The 18150-nt window shown below is 41.9% G+C and overlaps 2 protein-coding genes across 2 annotated transcripts; one reads left to right on the top strand and one right to left on the bottom strand.

Moving 5' to 3' along the window:
- The first annotated feature begins 7428 nt into the window (after window positions 1-7428).
- On the top strand, window positions 7429-13419 carry LOC310796323 (SLC35A4 upstream microprotein-like). Its single transcript, XM_083658492.1, has 3 exons — window positions 7429-7468; window positions 7916-8014; window positions 9483-13419. Exons 1-3 carry the CDS (start codon window positions 7454-7456, stop codon window positions 9678-9680), a joined length of 312 nt encoding a protein of 103 aa, XP_083514618.1. The 5' UTR covers window positions 7429-7453; the 3' UTR covers window positions 9681-13419.
- On the bottom strand, window positions 12830-17035 carry LOC310796322 (HLA class II histocompatibility antigen gamma chain-like). The gene is made up of 8 exons (XM_083658491.1): window positions 16962-17035; window positions 16653-16735; window positions 15555-15724; window positions 14921-14985; window positions 14634-14667; window positions 14267-14494; window positions 13772-13819; window positions 12830-13599 (listed from the first exon to the last, which is right to left on the bottom strand). The coding sequence occupies exons 2-8, from the start codon at window positions 16721-16723 to the stop codon at window positions 13592-13594; spliced, it is 624 nt and encodes a 207-aa protein (XP_083514617.1). The 5' UTR covers window positions 16724-16735; window positions 16962-17035; the 3' UTR covers window positions 12830-13591.
- Window positions 17036-18150: the final 1115 nt, after the last annotated feature.

Raw genomic sequence — 18150 nt, 5'->3', positions numbered from 1 at the left:
CATAGTCTTCTTCTGAGCGATGAGGTCTCTCTTCTGCGCTATGAGTCTCTGGACATCGCCCTTCTTCAGCTGGGCCAGACTTGGGGTCCAGCCACATGACCTCAGTTGAAGGACAACTCGTCTGGAGGGACATCCTAGCCAAGTTGATGATCTCCTCACAGGATGGAAACTCTGCAAGTTCGGCCTGGGCTAAGTTAAGCTAAGTTCCGCTCCAAGGACATTGTTTCACTGTTCATTTGCACCTCGGCCAGGTCACCCTGCAGTTTCCTCTGCACCTCGGCCAGGTCACCCTGCAGTTTTTTTTTTTTTTTTTTTTTATGTTTTTTCCTTTTTTTTATCCCATTTTTATCCCCCGTTTTAGTGCTCATTTGAATTACTCAATCCTGGTTGCTACTCCATCCTCTGCCGATCTGGGGAGGGCCGAGACTGATTCCATGCATCCTCCGAGACATGGGCAGTCAAGTCAGCCGCTTCTTTTCACCTGCCAGAGGAAGCTTCACCGGTAGGACATAGCACGTGGGAGGTTCACGCTATTCCAACCAGTTCCCCTCCCTCTGAACAGGCGCCCTTAACGATCAGAGGAGGAACCATATAAGCAACCAGGATGTTGCATGTTTTTGTGAAGGGGGTTCCTATATGAAGGAGACCCCCGGGAGGCACGGGGAGAACATGCAAACTCCACACAGAAAGGCCATTTTGCAGTTTTCTGATGCGTTTAGCTTGCATCATCTTTTCAATGAACTCCAGGTCATTTGATGTCGACTTGTATCCCTCAGCACCAAGTTGGGGTCATCAAATACCGATGATAAATCTATTGAACAGATTGGTGTTCAACCAATGCGGGATCTTGGCAGTGGCGGCCGGCCACTAGAGGGCGCCAGGGCGCCACCCCACCCTAAAATAAAAAACGTAGGCATATATAGATGGATAGATAGATATATAGATATATATAGATTTTTTTTTTTATGAGCCAGAAATGGACTAAAAGTTCCTATCCAAGTCTTCTTTCTTCTTGATGAAACCTGTGAGTGAGATATGTATGTTAGTTATATGTCTCTTAGTCAAATCAAGTTAGAGGTCAAAAATGTCCTTCGCTTTCTCCCTCATCTTCTCCATCTGGCTCTTCAGCTCCTCCGGGGACTCCACGATCTGAGACGTCAGCTTGCCAAGGTCTTCATTCAGGGTGCTCATGTCCACCTTCTTGCTGGTGTATGTGCAAGCTGAGCGACTAGCCAAGGCTTGAGCCGGACCCGACGTTTTGTCACTGCCATCATTGCTGGCAACATATAGAGCTGAATTATTTGTCATCAAAGCAGAACTCTCTAAGCCCACTGTCCACCTGTGCTACCAGCCAAGGCTTGAGCCGCACCCAACGTTTTTCCTCTGCCATTCTTGCTGGCAACATATAGAGCTGAATTCTTTGTCATCAAAGCAGAACTCTCTAAAGTCGATCCCAAATCGGATTGCCCGCCATGACTATTGTCATGCACCTGTCAAGGCATCTTTTTGGTCGTCTTGTTGGTTTTCTAGGCAGAACGCCTCCTCCAGAGACGGTGCGGCCAGCAGCTTGTCGAACTCCTCATCCTTCCTGATGGCCAGCAGGAGGTGACGAGGGCCGATGCGTGACCGCTTGGGCTTGTTGTGATCCGTGAGCGGCTTCTGGGACGCGAGTCGGGGGCTTAATCGGCCTTAATCTGCCCTTAGGACAGATTAGGCAGGCACTGCATGGAGCATTCCCCAGAGCCACATTGGTCCTTTGTGTGTTCCACCTCCTTCAGGCCATGTGGCGATGGCTGTGGTCCAGTTCAAATAGAGAGCCCCCGGGGATGACGTATTTTTGTAGTCAGAACGCGGAAGTCCCGGACTTCCTGGTTCTTCACTGTTTCTGTCAATGGGATTTTTGAATGGATTTTTGCCGTGATGCTTCAAATAAGGTGTTACGGCCTCCACACATAACAGAAAATAAGGCTCAAGTGGAAACCACAACATAAAGGACACCACACAAGAATCAAAATAATAGGGTTTTTATTTTCCTTTTTTTCCCAAAGTATCTAAGGAAAAGGCCCAAAACCATAAAACAAAATAACCTGACAGTTTGGCCGAAATAAACAAAAGGGAGAGGGGTCTGGGCTGGCCCATATAGGGCCGTCGAAGCCAGCCCCTCTCCTTAAACTAACAATTGAAAAACGTTCAAAGAATAATTTAGAATAACTAAACTAAAACTAAGAACGAAAAACAACTACCAAACTGCCAGGTTAAACTAAAACAATAAAGCCTGGCACCTATTGTGCCAGGACCTAATAAAGGAAAGAAATGGGCAACAAAGTAACAAACCAATGGGCTACATGCACAACTCCACTACTTCCTGAAATTAGTACAGCTTTATTTCCTGTCATCACTATTGGATGAACTGATTAATGTCAGGTGTGCTGCAGTCACAACAATGATCAGGCACACCTGATTAATCAGTTCATCCAATAGTGTAGGACAGGAAATAAATGGTAAATGGTCTGCATTTATATAGCGCTTTTATCCAAAGCGCTTTACAATCAGTAGATAGTCTACATTCACCCATTAATACGCCGATGGCGGCAGGCTGCCACGCAGGGTGCCTACACACCATCGGGAGCAAGGAGGGTTAAGTGTCTCCCCCAAGGACACAACGACAGCAGCTGGGAGGGAGCGGGGATCGAAAGAAGCTGTACTAATGTCAGGAAGTAAAAAAGTTGTGCATGCTGGTGCTGCTGGGCTGGATTCAGGATGTAGACTACCGTGTCCCAGCAGCAAGCCAGCTTAAATACCTGCAGGCCCAGCAATCAGCCGATTGTCTGCAGGTGTTCAGCCTGAGGTATGGGGAGCAGAGGAGATCAATTAAGCAGCTTCACACACAGTATGTAAACACCTGAATGTATAACATGATACATACCGTGTGTGAAGTTGATCATGCACCGTCCATGGCCACACGCAACATAAGGTCTCTGGGCAATGCCAGCTTAATCAAACGCGAACCAGTGTTCAGCCGGATAATCTTCACACATGAGGACCACTTTCATGAGTTTTGAAGCATAAATGCGAGCCCTAGAAGTAAAAAGCTTGTGCTAATCCAGAACTACAGTGTCGCATAGGCTTCCACGTCACTTCAGCAATCAACCTGGACTGTTGTTGATGTGTGCACTGATTACCCCGGGCTGAACGGGCTGAACCAGGTGAGGGAAGAGAATTTCCATGTTCGTCCTTTGAAGTGATGATGTTATTGACGTATTTATCCCCGTCGACTGAACGGTGTATTAGCCGTTTGCTAGCTAGCCGCCCTTTTTTAACGGCACGTAAAAGCTTGAACTCATAAAAGTGGTTATGTGTGAAGATGCTATTACTAAACACTGGTTCGCGTTTGATTAATCTTGCGTTGCCCAGAGACCTTATTTGAAGCATCGCGCCAAAAACCCATTCAAAAGTCCCATTTGCGAAAACAGTGAAGAACCAGGAGTGTTAGCATCGATGATTTCCGGACTCGTTCCTGGGGCTCTCTATGGGGTTCCCAAGCAGCACAGGGCCCACCTCCTGAAGTCCTTCAAAGGTCTGGTGTATGCTGCCACACCAACAGCTCTCATGGAAGGCTACACCAGGCTGATGGATGATCACATTGCCTCACAGCACCCGAAGTTTGTTGGGACACCTGCAGGAGGTCTTCAAGCGGCAAAAGGAGTGGGCCATCTGCCTGCAGGCACAACTGCCCACCAGAGGGAGCCATACGAACAACTATGTGGAAAGTGCCATGAGGGTGGCAAAAGAGAAGGTCCTCCACCGACTGAAGGCCTACAATGTGACACAGTTGGTGGACTTTGTGGTCACACAAGGATGGAGGCACACTACATCCGCCGCCTCACAGATGTTGCCAACAATCTGCTGCAAACTTCTCATAAGGTGTTGAAAACCGACGACATCGGGAGAGACTGCGTTGTTCAGGTCCACTGTAATATTTAAAATGTATATTAATATTTCAAATCTAGTTCCACACATTCTAAAATTGACTTGGCCTCTTCATTTCGTAATGCCAATGCTACAGGAAGACCAAGACAACGACACTGTGGCAAGCTCATCAAATGCTGCAGTGACCTACCATGTGGACATGGCCATAGGCTGCTGCATGTGCCCAGCAGGGATTATGGGTGGACAATGTAAGCATCAAGATGCGGTAGCCAGGATGTTTGGGCAGAATGACAGCTGCCTTCATGGCTTGTCACCAGACACACGGAAGCTGTACTATCAAATTGCCACTGGTGAGTTTCTTTGCGGTATTGCTTCGTCCATCCCAGTGTCCTTTCAAGTTTATTGTACAGTATGTATAACTTGAAAATGTAGGAGTGAAACTCTTGACTCCCAACTTCTTCAAATGTAACATAACATAAAGTGTGTGTGCACGCACGCGCGTGTGTTTGTGATTTGCCATTTGGTAACATTCAACCACTGCATTTTCCCTCTGACAGGAAAGCACATTCCGGACAACTGGTTTCAGTCATTGGTGCTGGACAATCCTTCTCTGTCTGAGACAGCCGCAGGAGTTCGTACTGGCCAAGTGTCCTGCAGTCCTGCCACAGGTAAGTCAGTCACACGTGTTTCCTACATTTTGGATGTTGCATCTTGGTGTGACAGTCATAGTTGTAAGAATTGTGAAGCACGAGTCTGTAGAAGCTTTGGTGAAATCTTAAACGGTTTGGTGAGCAGGCCCCACTCCATACCAAGATGACTGATAAAACCGTAGTGAAAAGCACACAGCTGTTAGGGCTGACTTGTTTACCTTTCCCTCTAGACACTTGATGCTGAGCGCTTCATTGAGCCAAAGGAATCGTCACTCCAAACGCAACCAAGTACCTCAGTGGAGACAGATTCTGGTAAAAATAAAAATGCGTGACCCTACTCGGAACAACATAAGACTTTGATGTGTAAAACATTGTTTAGTTTGACAGGTAGGGTACATTTATTAAAACAACTCTCCATAAATCCTTTTCCCAGGTGAACTGACTCAAGGAAAGGGTCAACAGCCTGTTCCTGGACATCACCAACAAATTGGACAGCCCTGACTTCACTCATTCCATCACTTCATTTGTGAAGAGTTATGAAAACATCAAAACAGACAGCGCCATGGTGTCCGCTCTTTCTTCGTTTGGAAAGTCTCTCCCAACAAGGGCCAGAGGCTACAAAAGACCAAGGGGCTACCTGCAAACCTCCGCACAAATTTGAGTTTGTGCGGATGACAGAAGGGTCCTGAGCAGTGGACGACCCCCAAAGGCATCGAGAAAGGAGCATGCCTATGGAAGAACTGGAAGAAAGCCAAGTGCTCCTCATTCCATTGCGCACTGTAGAGGAGAGCATGTGCCTTGGAGGGACCCACTAACACGCACCAACGCTTCCCAGAGGCTGATAAGACACAGTAAATATAGTTTTAAATGTAAAATGTTTCCATTTATTCATTGAGGTGATTTCTGTTAGATGTCATCTCTTTCCTCAAAGGTGCATCAGATCTGCTCTGGACATGTGGTGCTGACTCTGGCCACTGCTGTCAGAAGAGCTGGTGGAGAACAGCATTGATGCAGGGGCCACCAATGTTGGTAAGCAAAACTGTCTCAACAGGGTTCTCACTGTGCTGTGTGTGGTGTCAAATATTCATCTTACAGTATTGTATCCTTGCATGTTCCAGACAGTAAGCTGAAGGATAGTGGAGCTGAACAGGTGGACGTGTCGGGCAATGGGAAAGGAGTGGATGAAGCCAACTGTGAAGGACTGAGTAAGTGTCACCTTGTTTGTTCTTGTCAGGGCTGTTTTTGTGCACTATATTTGCCTGTTATCTTGTTAAAAATAATCTTCTTCCCTGTTCCACAGCATTGAAGCATCACACAGGATTTCTCTGATCTGATCCATGTCCAGATGTTTGGCTTTAGAGGTGAAGCCTTCAGCTCTTCACTTCTTCCAAACACATTACAACTACCCTGCTAAATAGGAAGGCTCTTTGGTGCAGGTATATACTGTTTATTTCCCTTTAAATTGGGCTTGTTATGTTCCATCTATCAACCTTCACAAACATTATATTCCTGAATTGAGAATGCCAACCTCCCATGGTAATGATGCTGTCTCTTTTCAATAAATCAATGTAGAGGTTATAAGTGTATGCGGGAATTGACTTTTTTTCTTTTGTATAATATTTAGGCCCAGGACCCCACTTCGAAGGCCCAAACTTCGAGAACTTCAAACTGTGTTTTTCATTGGTTGTGATTGTGTGTGATTTAACTTTTTAACAATGGTTTTATATTATTGCATGTGGTGTTACTATTCCGTTTGGTATTAGCAATATTTATGATTATAATATATATTTTACTTTTGGTTTTATTAGGTGTGATTTAACTTTTTTATCAATGGTTTTATGTTGCATGTTTTTGTCGGGGACTGGAACAGTGATTATAAACAGCTGCCTGTTATAAAAAAAAAATAAAGATGTGTTGGAAAAAGCGCTATTGTATTTTTATTTTATTTGAGAGCAAGTTAAAATGTCTGCACTGTTGCTGAAGCTTTGGCTAAAAGAGACCTCACTTCATATGCTTCTCACAGGAATGTGTCCCTGTAACGGAGCCCAACATGAGCATGAGCGCATGGCCAATCCCGGCGCTTGACTGCTGCGTAGGCGGCCACAGGAAAACCAGGCCCAGCTTAAAGACCATTACTCTTATTCCTTTCAAACCTGGCCTAGATTACCAAGGGGACATTACACTCTCATTATGGCACACTCAGATTTGTGAAACCTATTGCTGATTTGTGAAAATGCATTAATTGCAGTTTTCAGTGGATCATCATCGGCTGAATGTGTCTCAGAATATGATCATTATGTTGCTGTCTCAACCTAGTCTCAGTGCCACTAGATACCAGTCTTGCATCTCGAACATTGAGATAGGCTATAATATGATAATAACCTTTTTATGTTGATCTGGAAAAATTGCCTGTAGTAGCCTATTGAGTGGCTAGTGTTCTTGTTGTGATGTTTGCCTGTCTTATATGTATTGTGTTTTTTATTGGACCTTGTCAATAAAGTGAGGATATGTCAAACAGTAATATAACGAAGAAACATACTCTGCACATAATTCCCCAAGCTTTTATACTCGGTGTAAAAATAATGCTAACCTATCTATAGGCCTACACGTTTGTGTTAACATAATTGAACAAGCCACCATACATTTCTCCACAACCCAATTTTTTAGATTATTTTACCAGTAGGTTGCTCACATTGCTCTGGCATAATTAAACAGCATAATTCCTATCCATACACATACAGTACACATACAGATGCCCAAGGTGTTCACGGGTGTAACCACTGGAGGGCAGTAACGTTAAGCCTGTGGGACGAATTTACCGCAAACCCACCAGAAGAAGAATGGGAAATTCCAACAACAAACAGCAAGAAATCATGCCAGAGGACAAGGTCTGTGTTGTCAACATTGTACTTTAACTTTGGAGTGAAGTTATTCATTTTCACTGTATTACTGTAGCAAGAACATAAGCTTTCATTCAGTGGGCATCAACTAACGTTAGCTAACGTAACAGCTTGCTCGTGCTTGTATGCTAAGTTAGTCGGCTAACGCTAGCTAACGCCATATTAAGTTAATACTGTTAATAAACGTTACGTTAACCAGCTGTATTTGTTCAGCACATTTCTTATGGAAGTTACACAATGCTGCCTGTGAATAAAACAAACATTAACAATGAGTTTAGGTCAGTTAGCATATCGGCAAGACTTGCACTGCTAACGTTAGCTAGCGTTAAAAAAGTTAGTTTTTGTTTCCTAATGACTCAACTGTGTGTGTCTGTCTGTCTGTCTGTCTGTGTGTGTGTGTGTGTGTGTGTGTGTGTGTGTGCGTGTGTGATGTAGACTCCTCTGGACCAGCTGAAGGACCTGGTGGAGCTTAAGGACCAGCTGGAGGACATCCAGAGAAGAGTCGAGGATGAAATGCAGGCTGGGATACCTCCAGTAAGACACACCCAGGCACAAATACTGTATGTACATAATGATGATGATGTAAATAAGTACACAAGTTACATGTGGTAAATATACAGTACATACACATGTTACATGATCTAAATAAATACACAAGTTACATCTGGTAAATAACAGTACATACACACGTTATATTATACCTGGTTGTTTACATTAGAGCTCCACTACCAGCATCACATGGTTTTTACTTCAGCGGTGCATGCTCCACAGAGCACACCGACTTTTGAATGGATACACCAGAAAACAATCAATTCAACTTGACTTGAATGAGGGAGAATCCATGGGTCAGCCATCGAGAATTGAACCCGGGTGATTTTTTTTATAGCTTGGACGCAGCCTATGGACACAACACAATCTTTCAATGCTGGTAAAGGAATCATTCCTTCAATGGCTGATGCCTGATGGCTGTAGTGGAGCAGGGCTGCTAGACTACCACATAAAAACTACTGGTTTGTGGACATGACCTAGACTACTAAAGTACACAAACTAGAAGCTTGTGAATAGGGCCTGGACATATAAAAGCCATTAGCTGATAATACCATTATAGGCTAGCTAATAAGAATAAATGCACATAATCAGGTATATTGACATGGCTCATAAATTCCTATTTACCAGTAACCGTATTAATCAAACAGAGGTACAACTAATCAAACTGTACACACAATACCTGAGTACTCGTAAACAAGTCCGTTCTCAATCTCAATATTAGGATAAGAACAAATAATTGACTGGTTGGGCATTCACGCACATAGGAGAAGGGGGAGACCACAGTCTGTTGTTTTTGGAGGAGCGCTGTGGGCGTTTTAAAGCTGAAAAAAGTTGAACATTAGAGGAAAAGCGCCCTGATCGTCTTTTTCACTCCTCCTACCTTTTCTCCTCCCGAGGGATTTTCAACCTTGGCTGCTGCCAGAATTGGCAATAATCTGGCTTTCATGTTGACAGTGAACAACATCAAACAGACAAAACCAGCTGGCTACCGTCCGTGTGGTCGTTGTGTTCTGATCTGTACTGCACGCGACTACACGGGAAAACAAACGGAGCGCAAAAAAACGCTCCATTCGCTGTGTTTTGTGCACAATGGAAGCGCTCTCAACATGATTTTCATAGCGTTCTGACTGAAAAAAAAACGCTTTTGGTGTGAATGTCCCCTAACACAGCTTTTTTTTACCGCAAGATTTAGCATTCCCTGAATCAGGAAATATATATATATATTTGGCTCTTTAATTGCAGTTTCAGTGTTGGTTTTTATTTTATTCAGATCTTTCTCTGGATTTCAGCTTCTAGTCATTTCTAATTAGGATCCCTGTCCTAGCATTATGAGGACCAATCCATTCTAAATATGATATTAAACTGTCAAATGCCTAAAAATGAAATATTCAACATTATTTCAATTTTAATTTCTTTCTTTCTCTATCTTTCTCTCTTTCTCTCCTCCCTTCAGGGTGGCAGTCTGCTGGCTTCACCTTTCCTGAAGGGTTTTCTGGCGGGCTACATCGTCGCCAGGCTCCGCTCCTCAGCGTTGATGGGCGTCGTCGTAGGAACATGTACGGGAATCTACGCGGCACAGAACTACGCCGTGCCCAACATCGAAAGTACTGTGAGAGACTATATCAACAACCTGAAAGGACGAAGCAAATGAGAGAAGAGGAGTGAGGAAAGGAGAGAATAAGTAAAAGAACAACAAAGAATAGAGGAGGAGAGACACCTAACTTGTACCAGAGGGGAGTGCCAGTACTCTGCAGCTGCATATAGAAACAAATATCCTTTGGAAAAGGTAAAAAAAAAAAAATCACTAATCCTTAATATCACCTCCCACATAGATGAGTAATAAGGTGCTTTCGGACCAAACAAATCTGGGGACTTCCTGAGAGAAACTACCCAAGAACTACATCCCTTCAAGGGCCTTTCTTCTGTTTGCATTTACACCATCAATACGAACGCTGAAGTGACGTAAGTCGGCCGGCACTTGGCATACTAGCAGCTAGTAGTTTCACAGCAAAGCAAGTGAGAGTTCACAGAGGATTGATACTACTTTGGCTAACAATTAGCTAACTAACAATAGCTTGCTAAAAAACGAAAAGCAACTTAACATTAGTGATGATGCTAATTCATTCTATTAATGAGTTTATTTGGCTTGCTAACCCTGAATACAAATTATAACATGACAGCTTTTCACTGTTGCCAGGTCAAGGGGGAAAAAATCAGTTTATAGGCTAACTCACATGTGATCAAAATGTTGTTTTTTTCCTGGCACAGTGGAGTTACTAGGATACATTTCCAAGCAAGGCATTTCTAGAAACCAATCAACGTACACTTACATCTGGACCAATCACTGTACACTTAAGTCACTCACTTCCTCTTTTCCTGGGAAAGTACCCTGAAGTGGGAACTAAAAAAAGTCCCTCAAAATGGCGTTCTAAGAACTACGATCGTTCACAGTTCCTGTTGTGCGGAGACAATAAATAAATAAATAATGAAAACATTCATCTGGTCCGAAAAGGCCTATGGAAAATGTTTGAACGAGTAAATGAAATACACACACAAAAAGATTGAAAATATTAACATGCATGCACAATTGGAAATACTGAACTATTATAGGCTACAAGTATTTTCACAAACACAACGATATTGATAAATGACGTTTGGCTAAACCGTTTTTGTAAAAAATAAGAATTTCACTAATTTGCACAGTTCTGCTCAACTGGTAATCGTAGTCCACTGTAGCATATTTTTGAGGATGTGGTTGGCTTGTCTTTGCAGGCACAGCCATTTTCAGTTTTAGTTCAAATTTCTCTAGAAGTTTCTGGGAAGTCACCCGGTAAAATGAGCTTATCTGAAATCTGTAGTCATCACTTTTTTTTCCTCTTTCATTTTTACTAGTCTAAAAATTATACTTCTAACACATTGTACAAACAAGTTCATGTAATTCAGGAATTCAGGTAATATTTCGCGATGTGTCCTAAATCACAACTGTTGAAGTCATTTGCAGTTACTCGTATGGAAAGTTAGGGAACACACGTGACGCGACAGTGGATCCTCACAGTAGCTAATGTGAGAGGTTGACTGCTCATGCTCAAATAGACACCAAAGTTGAAATACTACTTTAAAACCGTAGTTTTAATTGCACTTCTTGGGAGATTTAATGTAACGGATGTGTGTGGGCAAAGATTTTATGTAAAAAAATATATATATATTTTAAGGCTGCCCAGGGTGCCGTCATCATCTCTTGCTATGTGCAATAGCCTGTCCTGATGGGATTTGGCTTTCTATTTTATATGCTGGAAATTCGTTATATGCTTGTACGTATTTTAGGAATGATAGCTGGTTACTTTCAATGGTAACTTTCAACAGTAATTTTGTCGTTAGTTTTTGTTCATCATCATCATTATCATCTCCAACCGCTTATCCGGGATTGGGTCGCGGAGGTAGTAGTTCCACTAGGGGACCCCAAACTTCGCTTTCCTTGGCCACATTAACCAGCTCTGACTGCAGGATCCCGAGGCGTTCCCAGGCCAGCGTGGAGATACAGTATAATATCTCCACCTAGCCGTGGTCTCCTCTCAGCTGGACGTGCCTGGAACACCTCCCTAGGGAGCGGTAGTGTTTGTTGTTTTTCATTGTTGTTATTAATTCATCTCATATCCTGTTGATTGGTGCCATTTTTCAGTTAGAAAACAATGCTTAAACTGTAGTGTCTATATCATGGGTTTGTTTATTTAAAGTATTGAATGTGTAGGTTACTAGAGTTTCCTCTGACGTTTGGAGAGGTTTCGGTAGTTAAGATGATAGTCGTGTGGGTTTCTGCATGGAGATTTCTTGGCAGACTTTAAAGTGACCTTTATGAGTATAAACAATGCTGCTGCTTGAGACTAGTCTGAACACATAATGCAAAAAAGTGCAGAGATGACAAAGATCCCCCCCCCCTTTTAAATCAAATTTCAGTCAGTGAAATATTAGGTTTTGTTCACTCTATTGAAGTTGAATGAAGAATTGAACAGTTTATTTTTAACGACTTGTGTATTATGATATGATGATGAGGATATTATCAGGGTGTACAGTGCACTTATGTGTTGTATTGAGATTTTGCACGGAACGCGGGAATGGACGGCTTTAAATGTACCATCCTAATCTGAATCCATGATTGAGAGATAAGGGAATAGGCCTACTGCAGTAGCCTCTGTCTTGTTTCTCCAAAAATAGAGATTTATTTATTTATGGACATACGTTTTTGAAATCATGCAAATCAATCATCAAATCAAAGGTCATATAAATTCTGAATTCAAGTGACAAAAAAGTTGCTGCCATCGACACTGATGTCAATGCTGATGCGCACAGTCAATCAAGGAACAGGCACACTAGAAAAAGACGTTTGAGTTTGTACTCGTCTCATTTTCAAAGTGTACTGTGAGTTTTAAACTGTACTGTATTTAAACGATGGATATTGTTCAGTAATTGGAACTCAGTTGGTAACATTTGCCAATTGACAATTATTGTATCGCTTTATTTTTTTTACTGCATGCGTTTGTGTTTATCCATTTGTCGATCATGTTTCTGCTTTTGTTTTCTTAATAGCCTGATAATCGCCATAGACAATGTCTTTCTTTTGAACTGAATACTTTGATATTCTGTGGTGTTTACAATGACAATTCAATTCATGGTACATCGACTAAAATCTACCCATTCTGTCCATCCGTTCATTGTGGTTGTGTTGCAGGATTATTTGCAACAGCATTCATCTCATGTGTTCTTAAATCCAATATAATTAAATGAAAACCATTGAAACCAGCATTGTCCTTAACAGATTTATTTGATGTTAAAATGAAATGGCCAAATACAGTTAGCAAGTGTTTGTGCCCTCTTGAGGTCTATGCTATGTTCCCACTTATTATTACGTCAGGTTGTATCAATGCTTTCTATAGCAGAATCTCATCCCACCTTACCTTTACTAAAGTTGACCAAGGTGACCATCCTTTTCATCATTGAATGAATAATGTATTGAAAATTAACTAGATGGGTGGTGGTGGACATCTTGTTTTCATGTACAATTTGCCTAAAATCTATTGCCCTCACCCCCCCCCCCCCCCCAACTGCCCAACTTGGGACACAATTGGCATATAATAATCTTTTGAATGAATGAAAACAAATATTTTTAAATCCCTTTTCCAGCCATAATGCCATAAGGAAGTCTTCTGAAAGGTGGCTTATGCCTACAATGAAGCAGTATTACATCACTCAGGGCCCTGAAGAGGGAAGTTACAATGACTTCATAATATATATATGATTACAATCAGTAATCAGAGTATCAGTTGTAATAAAAAAAAAAACTGTTTGAGAAAGTAGAACCTAAATTATGCTAATGCTGATTATAAGTTGACAAAGCGGTAGATGATATTGCCATTCTCCACGAATGGAAGTTGAAGCATCGCTGGTCTCTTGGACGAGATTCTTTCAGCTGCTGATGCTGGTTATGCGTTGATCAAGCGGTATATTTCCACGAAGGCAGGTTGAAAAGCATCACTGGTCTCGTGGATGAAATTCTTTCAGCTTGAATTACTCCTCTAAGAAACAGAAGACACGTACAGTAGATGATGGATGATTCACTTTCTGAATTGAAAGTGAAATGAAAGCAGCCCTGAGAGAGGCACACAGTCATACTGCCCATAGATATTCTGCTATAAATGCACACAAACAAGCAAGAGTGAAAAGAGCTGTGAGTGTAGGTCTACTCACCACGTTCCTGCAGCATGTCAGGCAGGGCCATCACTCTGCTCAGACCTCCTGCAGACGCAAAGACACAATGTTTCACTGTTTAAACCAGCGCTTCTTTCATCTTCTCAGGCTGCACCCAAACTCATTGTTCATACATGTATAAATAAATGTGTCTTCCCTCAGCTTCAGATCCAGGCTAATTTAAATATACTGCTACTCAGGTTTGTAGCTCATTGTAACATATTGCTAATGATTTCCAGCAACAAGTTGTGTTGGGTCTCATTTTAAGTCCTGAAACCGGTCAATTTTGTTAAGAGATTAAAAAAAAACACATAGCTTAATAGAACAATATAGAATCATAAAATGCCTATGAATTTTAAATAAGTCATAAAATCGGCCCCTGATCTACACATGATAATAATAATAATAAACTTTATTTATATAGCACATTTCAAACATAAAATGCCACTATTGGTGATCAGAATCTTGTTTCAGTCTGACTTTAAGGTTCCTCACCAGTGGAGAAGGTGTTAATACCACAGGGAGCTGGTCCTGGGTTACGCAGAGATCTGGGGATCTGCTTCCCGCTGACTCTGGCCACACACCAGCAGTTTCCTTGCCAGCACTGCTGGGGGCGGTAGAGGCCGTCCTCATCACAGTCCGGGCGGAAGTTTGGCAGCTTCACAGGCTTCAGACCGTTAGCCTCCAGCTGGCACTGGGACTGCAGGGTGGCCTGAGCAGGGTCTGAGAGCAGAGGAGAGTTACCTTTTTGAACTTTGGAGGGGACATGGGAGGAAAAGAGGAGAATCTAATGACATACTTTCTCTAATGTGTTCACTAGGTAGCTCTCAAGATACATACAGGTGTATATTCACATACATACCTCCGTGGCCCACCGTGGCCCCTGTGGATGCCTCCTGAAATACAAATAAACAGAGAACTCAGAATAAGATGAAGACCACAACATGAACTGGGTTACAGAGAAATCAGGTAAAATTCAAAGCTCAATGTTTTAAGGCAGGATTTCTTGTAGTATATCATACTGTCCACCCATATTATTATTATTATTATTATTTATTATTATTATTATTATTATTATTATTTTCTGGGGAGCCTACAGGTCATGGATACATGGTTTATAAAATGCTGGTGATGGTCTGTTTACTTTACCTCGTCAAAATCCATCAGTTTGGGCATGATGTTCATGGGCATATGCATCATCATGGGGACAGAAGCTAGAGAGAAACAGAGAGAAAATGAAGAGTGGGGGGGGGTCAAAGGTCAAATTCAAAGATCAATTGTCTAACCTATCAAAAGTAGGCCTACCACCTTTTTAGCTTTGGGTGTAAAAAGAAATTAAGAAATATATATATATAAGAAATATATGTGAAAACAATGGCTTTGCTTTTATTTTGGTCCCCAGCATTGATTTATCATTAGCCTGCTTTGTTTATGAGACAACAATATTGCAGGTGACGGTCTTGATCGTGCTCCAAGCTATTGGTTCAACTCCGTCCAAGCTGTGTGTCGGACCAATCAGCGTCCAGAGGCAGCTATATGGGCGGGATTTAGGTGTGACGACAGCCGACGGCAAGCCCCCTGATAGACGTGATAGACAGATGGTTCATCCAATCACCTGCCTAGGGTTTTTTTTTTTTTACGCGCCCGCCTTTTCAAAACAGTTTCCAAAAAACGAGGTCCCAGATGGCTCTGCGTAACAAACCAGCTGGCAGCATCAGGTTCGTTTGCAATTGGATGGCCTGCTAAATGCCTAAAGTGTAAGTGAAAGTTGCCTCCTCCTCACCTGGTCTTCCTGCCCCCATCTCATTCTTCATCTTGCTGCCCTGTTCCTTCAGGTCTCGGATGTCGCTCCTCTGGCTGAGGACGAAGTAGGCCGTCAGAGCCTGGCCCGCGATCAGCAGACAGGCCAGCAGGGTGAAGCCTGCCACCTTGTAGGCCCGGGTGGAGCTGCGCCTGGGGACGCAGGGAAAGGGAGAGGCAGAAGGCGGGGCGAAGGGGGCGGATAGGGGAAGGAGAAAAAAGAGAAGGAGCCGAAGAAGGAGAGAAGTGAAGAGAGAAGAGAGAAATGGAATGGGGAAGGAGAGATCAAAATAGAGTGAAAGAGAAAGTGAGACACGGAGGAAAGGCAAGAAAATACAAGTCTTTAGATTTTAATGTGGAATGACGTCATCATCATCAGAAAGACCATAACAACATCTGATGATATCTGGCACTTAGAGGCCATGGTGACTAAATGCCAAGTTGAGAGAAGGAGGGGCTGACGAGGGAAGGAGAGAGGGGGGGGGGGCGGACAAGGTAAGGGAGGGGTGGAGAGTTGATACTTCTCTGTTCAATTCAATACAGTGAAAAGAAGTGGAAACGCAGCCACAATTTGTACGTCACAAATAATGTGAAGTCAACAGGTGAAAGCAGACAGCTTTCAAGGTTTTCTCTGACTTTTCCACATGTGGCTATCATAAGCATAATGTCCTCCGTTACCCTGTTTGATCACAACAAGTTCACCTTTTGATTACGCCCAGCAGTTAAAACGAACAGTCCTCCCAACTTCACTGGATGTTCACATTATTACTACAATATTGACTGAGAATCATGGAGATGCTGTAAAAGGCCGCTGCTAAATTCTGGATCTCAGACGTCGATATCCTTTTTTAATATTCCAACATGGCTATTTCCCTTTTGAAACGATGTTCACTCTAATGAAAGCAAAACAAACTTCATAATACAAAATGCTATGAACGTAATCTATAGGCTTTCAGTGAACAGTTCAGTTAAACTTCTGAAAGGGGTCAGTCAATGTTACACACACACGCACGCACACACACACACACACACACACACACACACACACACACACACACACACACACACACACACTCCTTACCCCCCATATACTGCCTGCTGGCTGGGGGCTCTGAGTAGAGGCTCGGTTTGGGTTTGCTGGGGGTCCGACATATTCACTCACACCTAGAAACACAGCAAAATAAAAATACATTATTAGATAGACACATGTGATCTAAAGATATAGGCCACTTACACACAACACACACACACACACACACACACACACACACACACACACACACACACACACACACACACACACACATACACACACACACACACACACACACACACACACACACACACACACACACACACACACACACACACACACACACACACACATTACCTTTGTTCAGGTAGCCAACTACTTGACTGTATCAAAATGACTGACTAGCTGAGAGTCTGTGACTTTTATGTGAGAGAGAGAAGGAACTGAAAGGGACAGGCGGGGAATCCCACAGCAGTCTGTTTTTCCCTCCAACTAAATTTCTGATTGGTTGGCATCATCAGTTGCCAGAGGCAGACTTTACACAAGTTCAGCATAGTTTCTTATACCCGTTATATGTATGTTATCCACATTTCATTATGATGCCTAAATGTTTTCTGTTTTTGTCTCAATGTGTTGTAAGTGCTGCTTCCTTCAATAAAGAGACTTAAAACACAAAACACTATAAGTTCAGCATGACTGCTGAACAAGTGCAAAGTCTGCCCAGGGTAACTGATGACACCGACCAATCAAACATTCACTCACATTTTTTTTTCAGCAGTCATCAGTTTGGATTGTGTTTACTCCTTTAGATATCTATATAGGATAATGTTGAAAAATAAACAATAATTTCACTGTAAAAAGCTCTTTCACTGATAATTTTTTTGGTTAAACTGCAGCCTTTTTTCTCTGCTTCATGAAAGTATCAATAGTTGACATGTTTAAAGTAAAAAAAAAATATATATATATATATATATATATATATATATATATATATATCTATCTATCTATCTATCTATATATATATCTATATATCTATATATCTATATGTCTATCTATATATATATATATATATATATATATAGATAGATATATATAGATAGATATATAGAGATTATTTTTTTGGTTAAACTGCAGCCTTTTTTCTCTGCTTCATGAAAGTATCAATAGTTGACATGTTTAAAGTAAAAAAAAATATATATATATATATATATATATATCTATATATCTATATATCTATATATCTATCTATCTATATATATATATATATATATATATAATGTATATACATACTGTATATATAGTTGATTAAAAGAGTTAAAATTACAAAAATTACAGCTTTGTTTTTCGTTATATTGAAAGTCACCTAGAGTAATTGATAGGAAATGAACAGGAGCTGGGGGGGGGGGGGTTCGTCTGGTTCGTCTGTTGTGCATCCAGACAAAAAGAAAAATCAAACTATAGCAATAATCAACACACGCTGAATGATAATTCCATATTTCCATACACATATATGGACTGTAAAATGTGGGCCTGGCACACAGACATT

The sequence above is a fragment of the Poromitra crassiceps genome, assembly GCF_964638095.1.
Source record: "Poromitra crassiceps genome assembly, chromosome: 22".
NCBI lineage: Eukaryota > Metazoa > Chordata > Actinopteri > Beryciformes > Melamphaidae > Poromitra > Poromitra crassiceps.
This window is presented reverse-complemented; position numbering and strand designations above follow the sequence as displayed.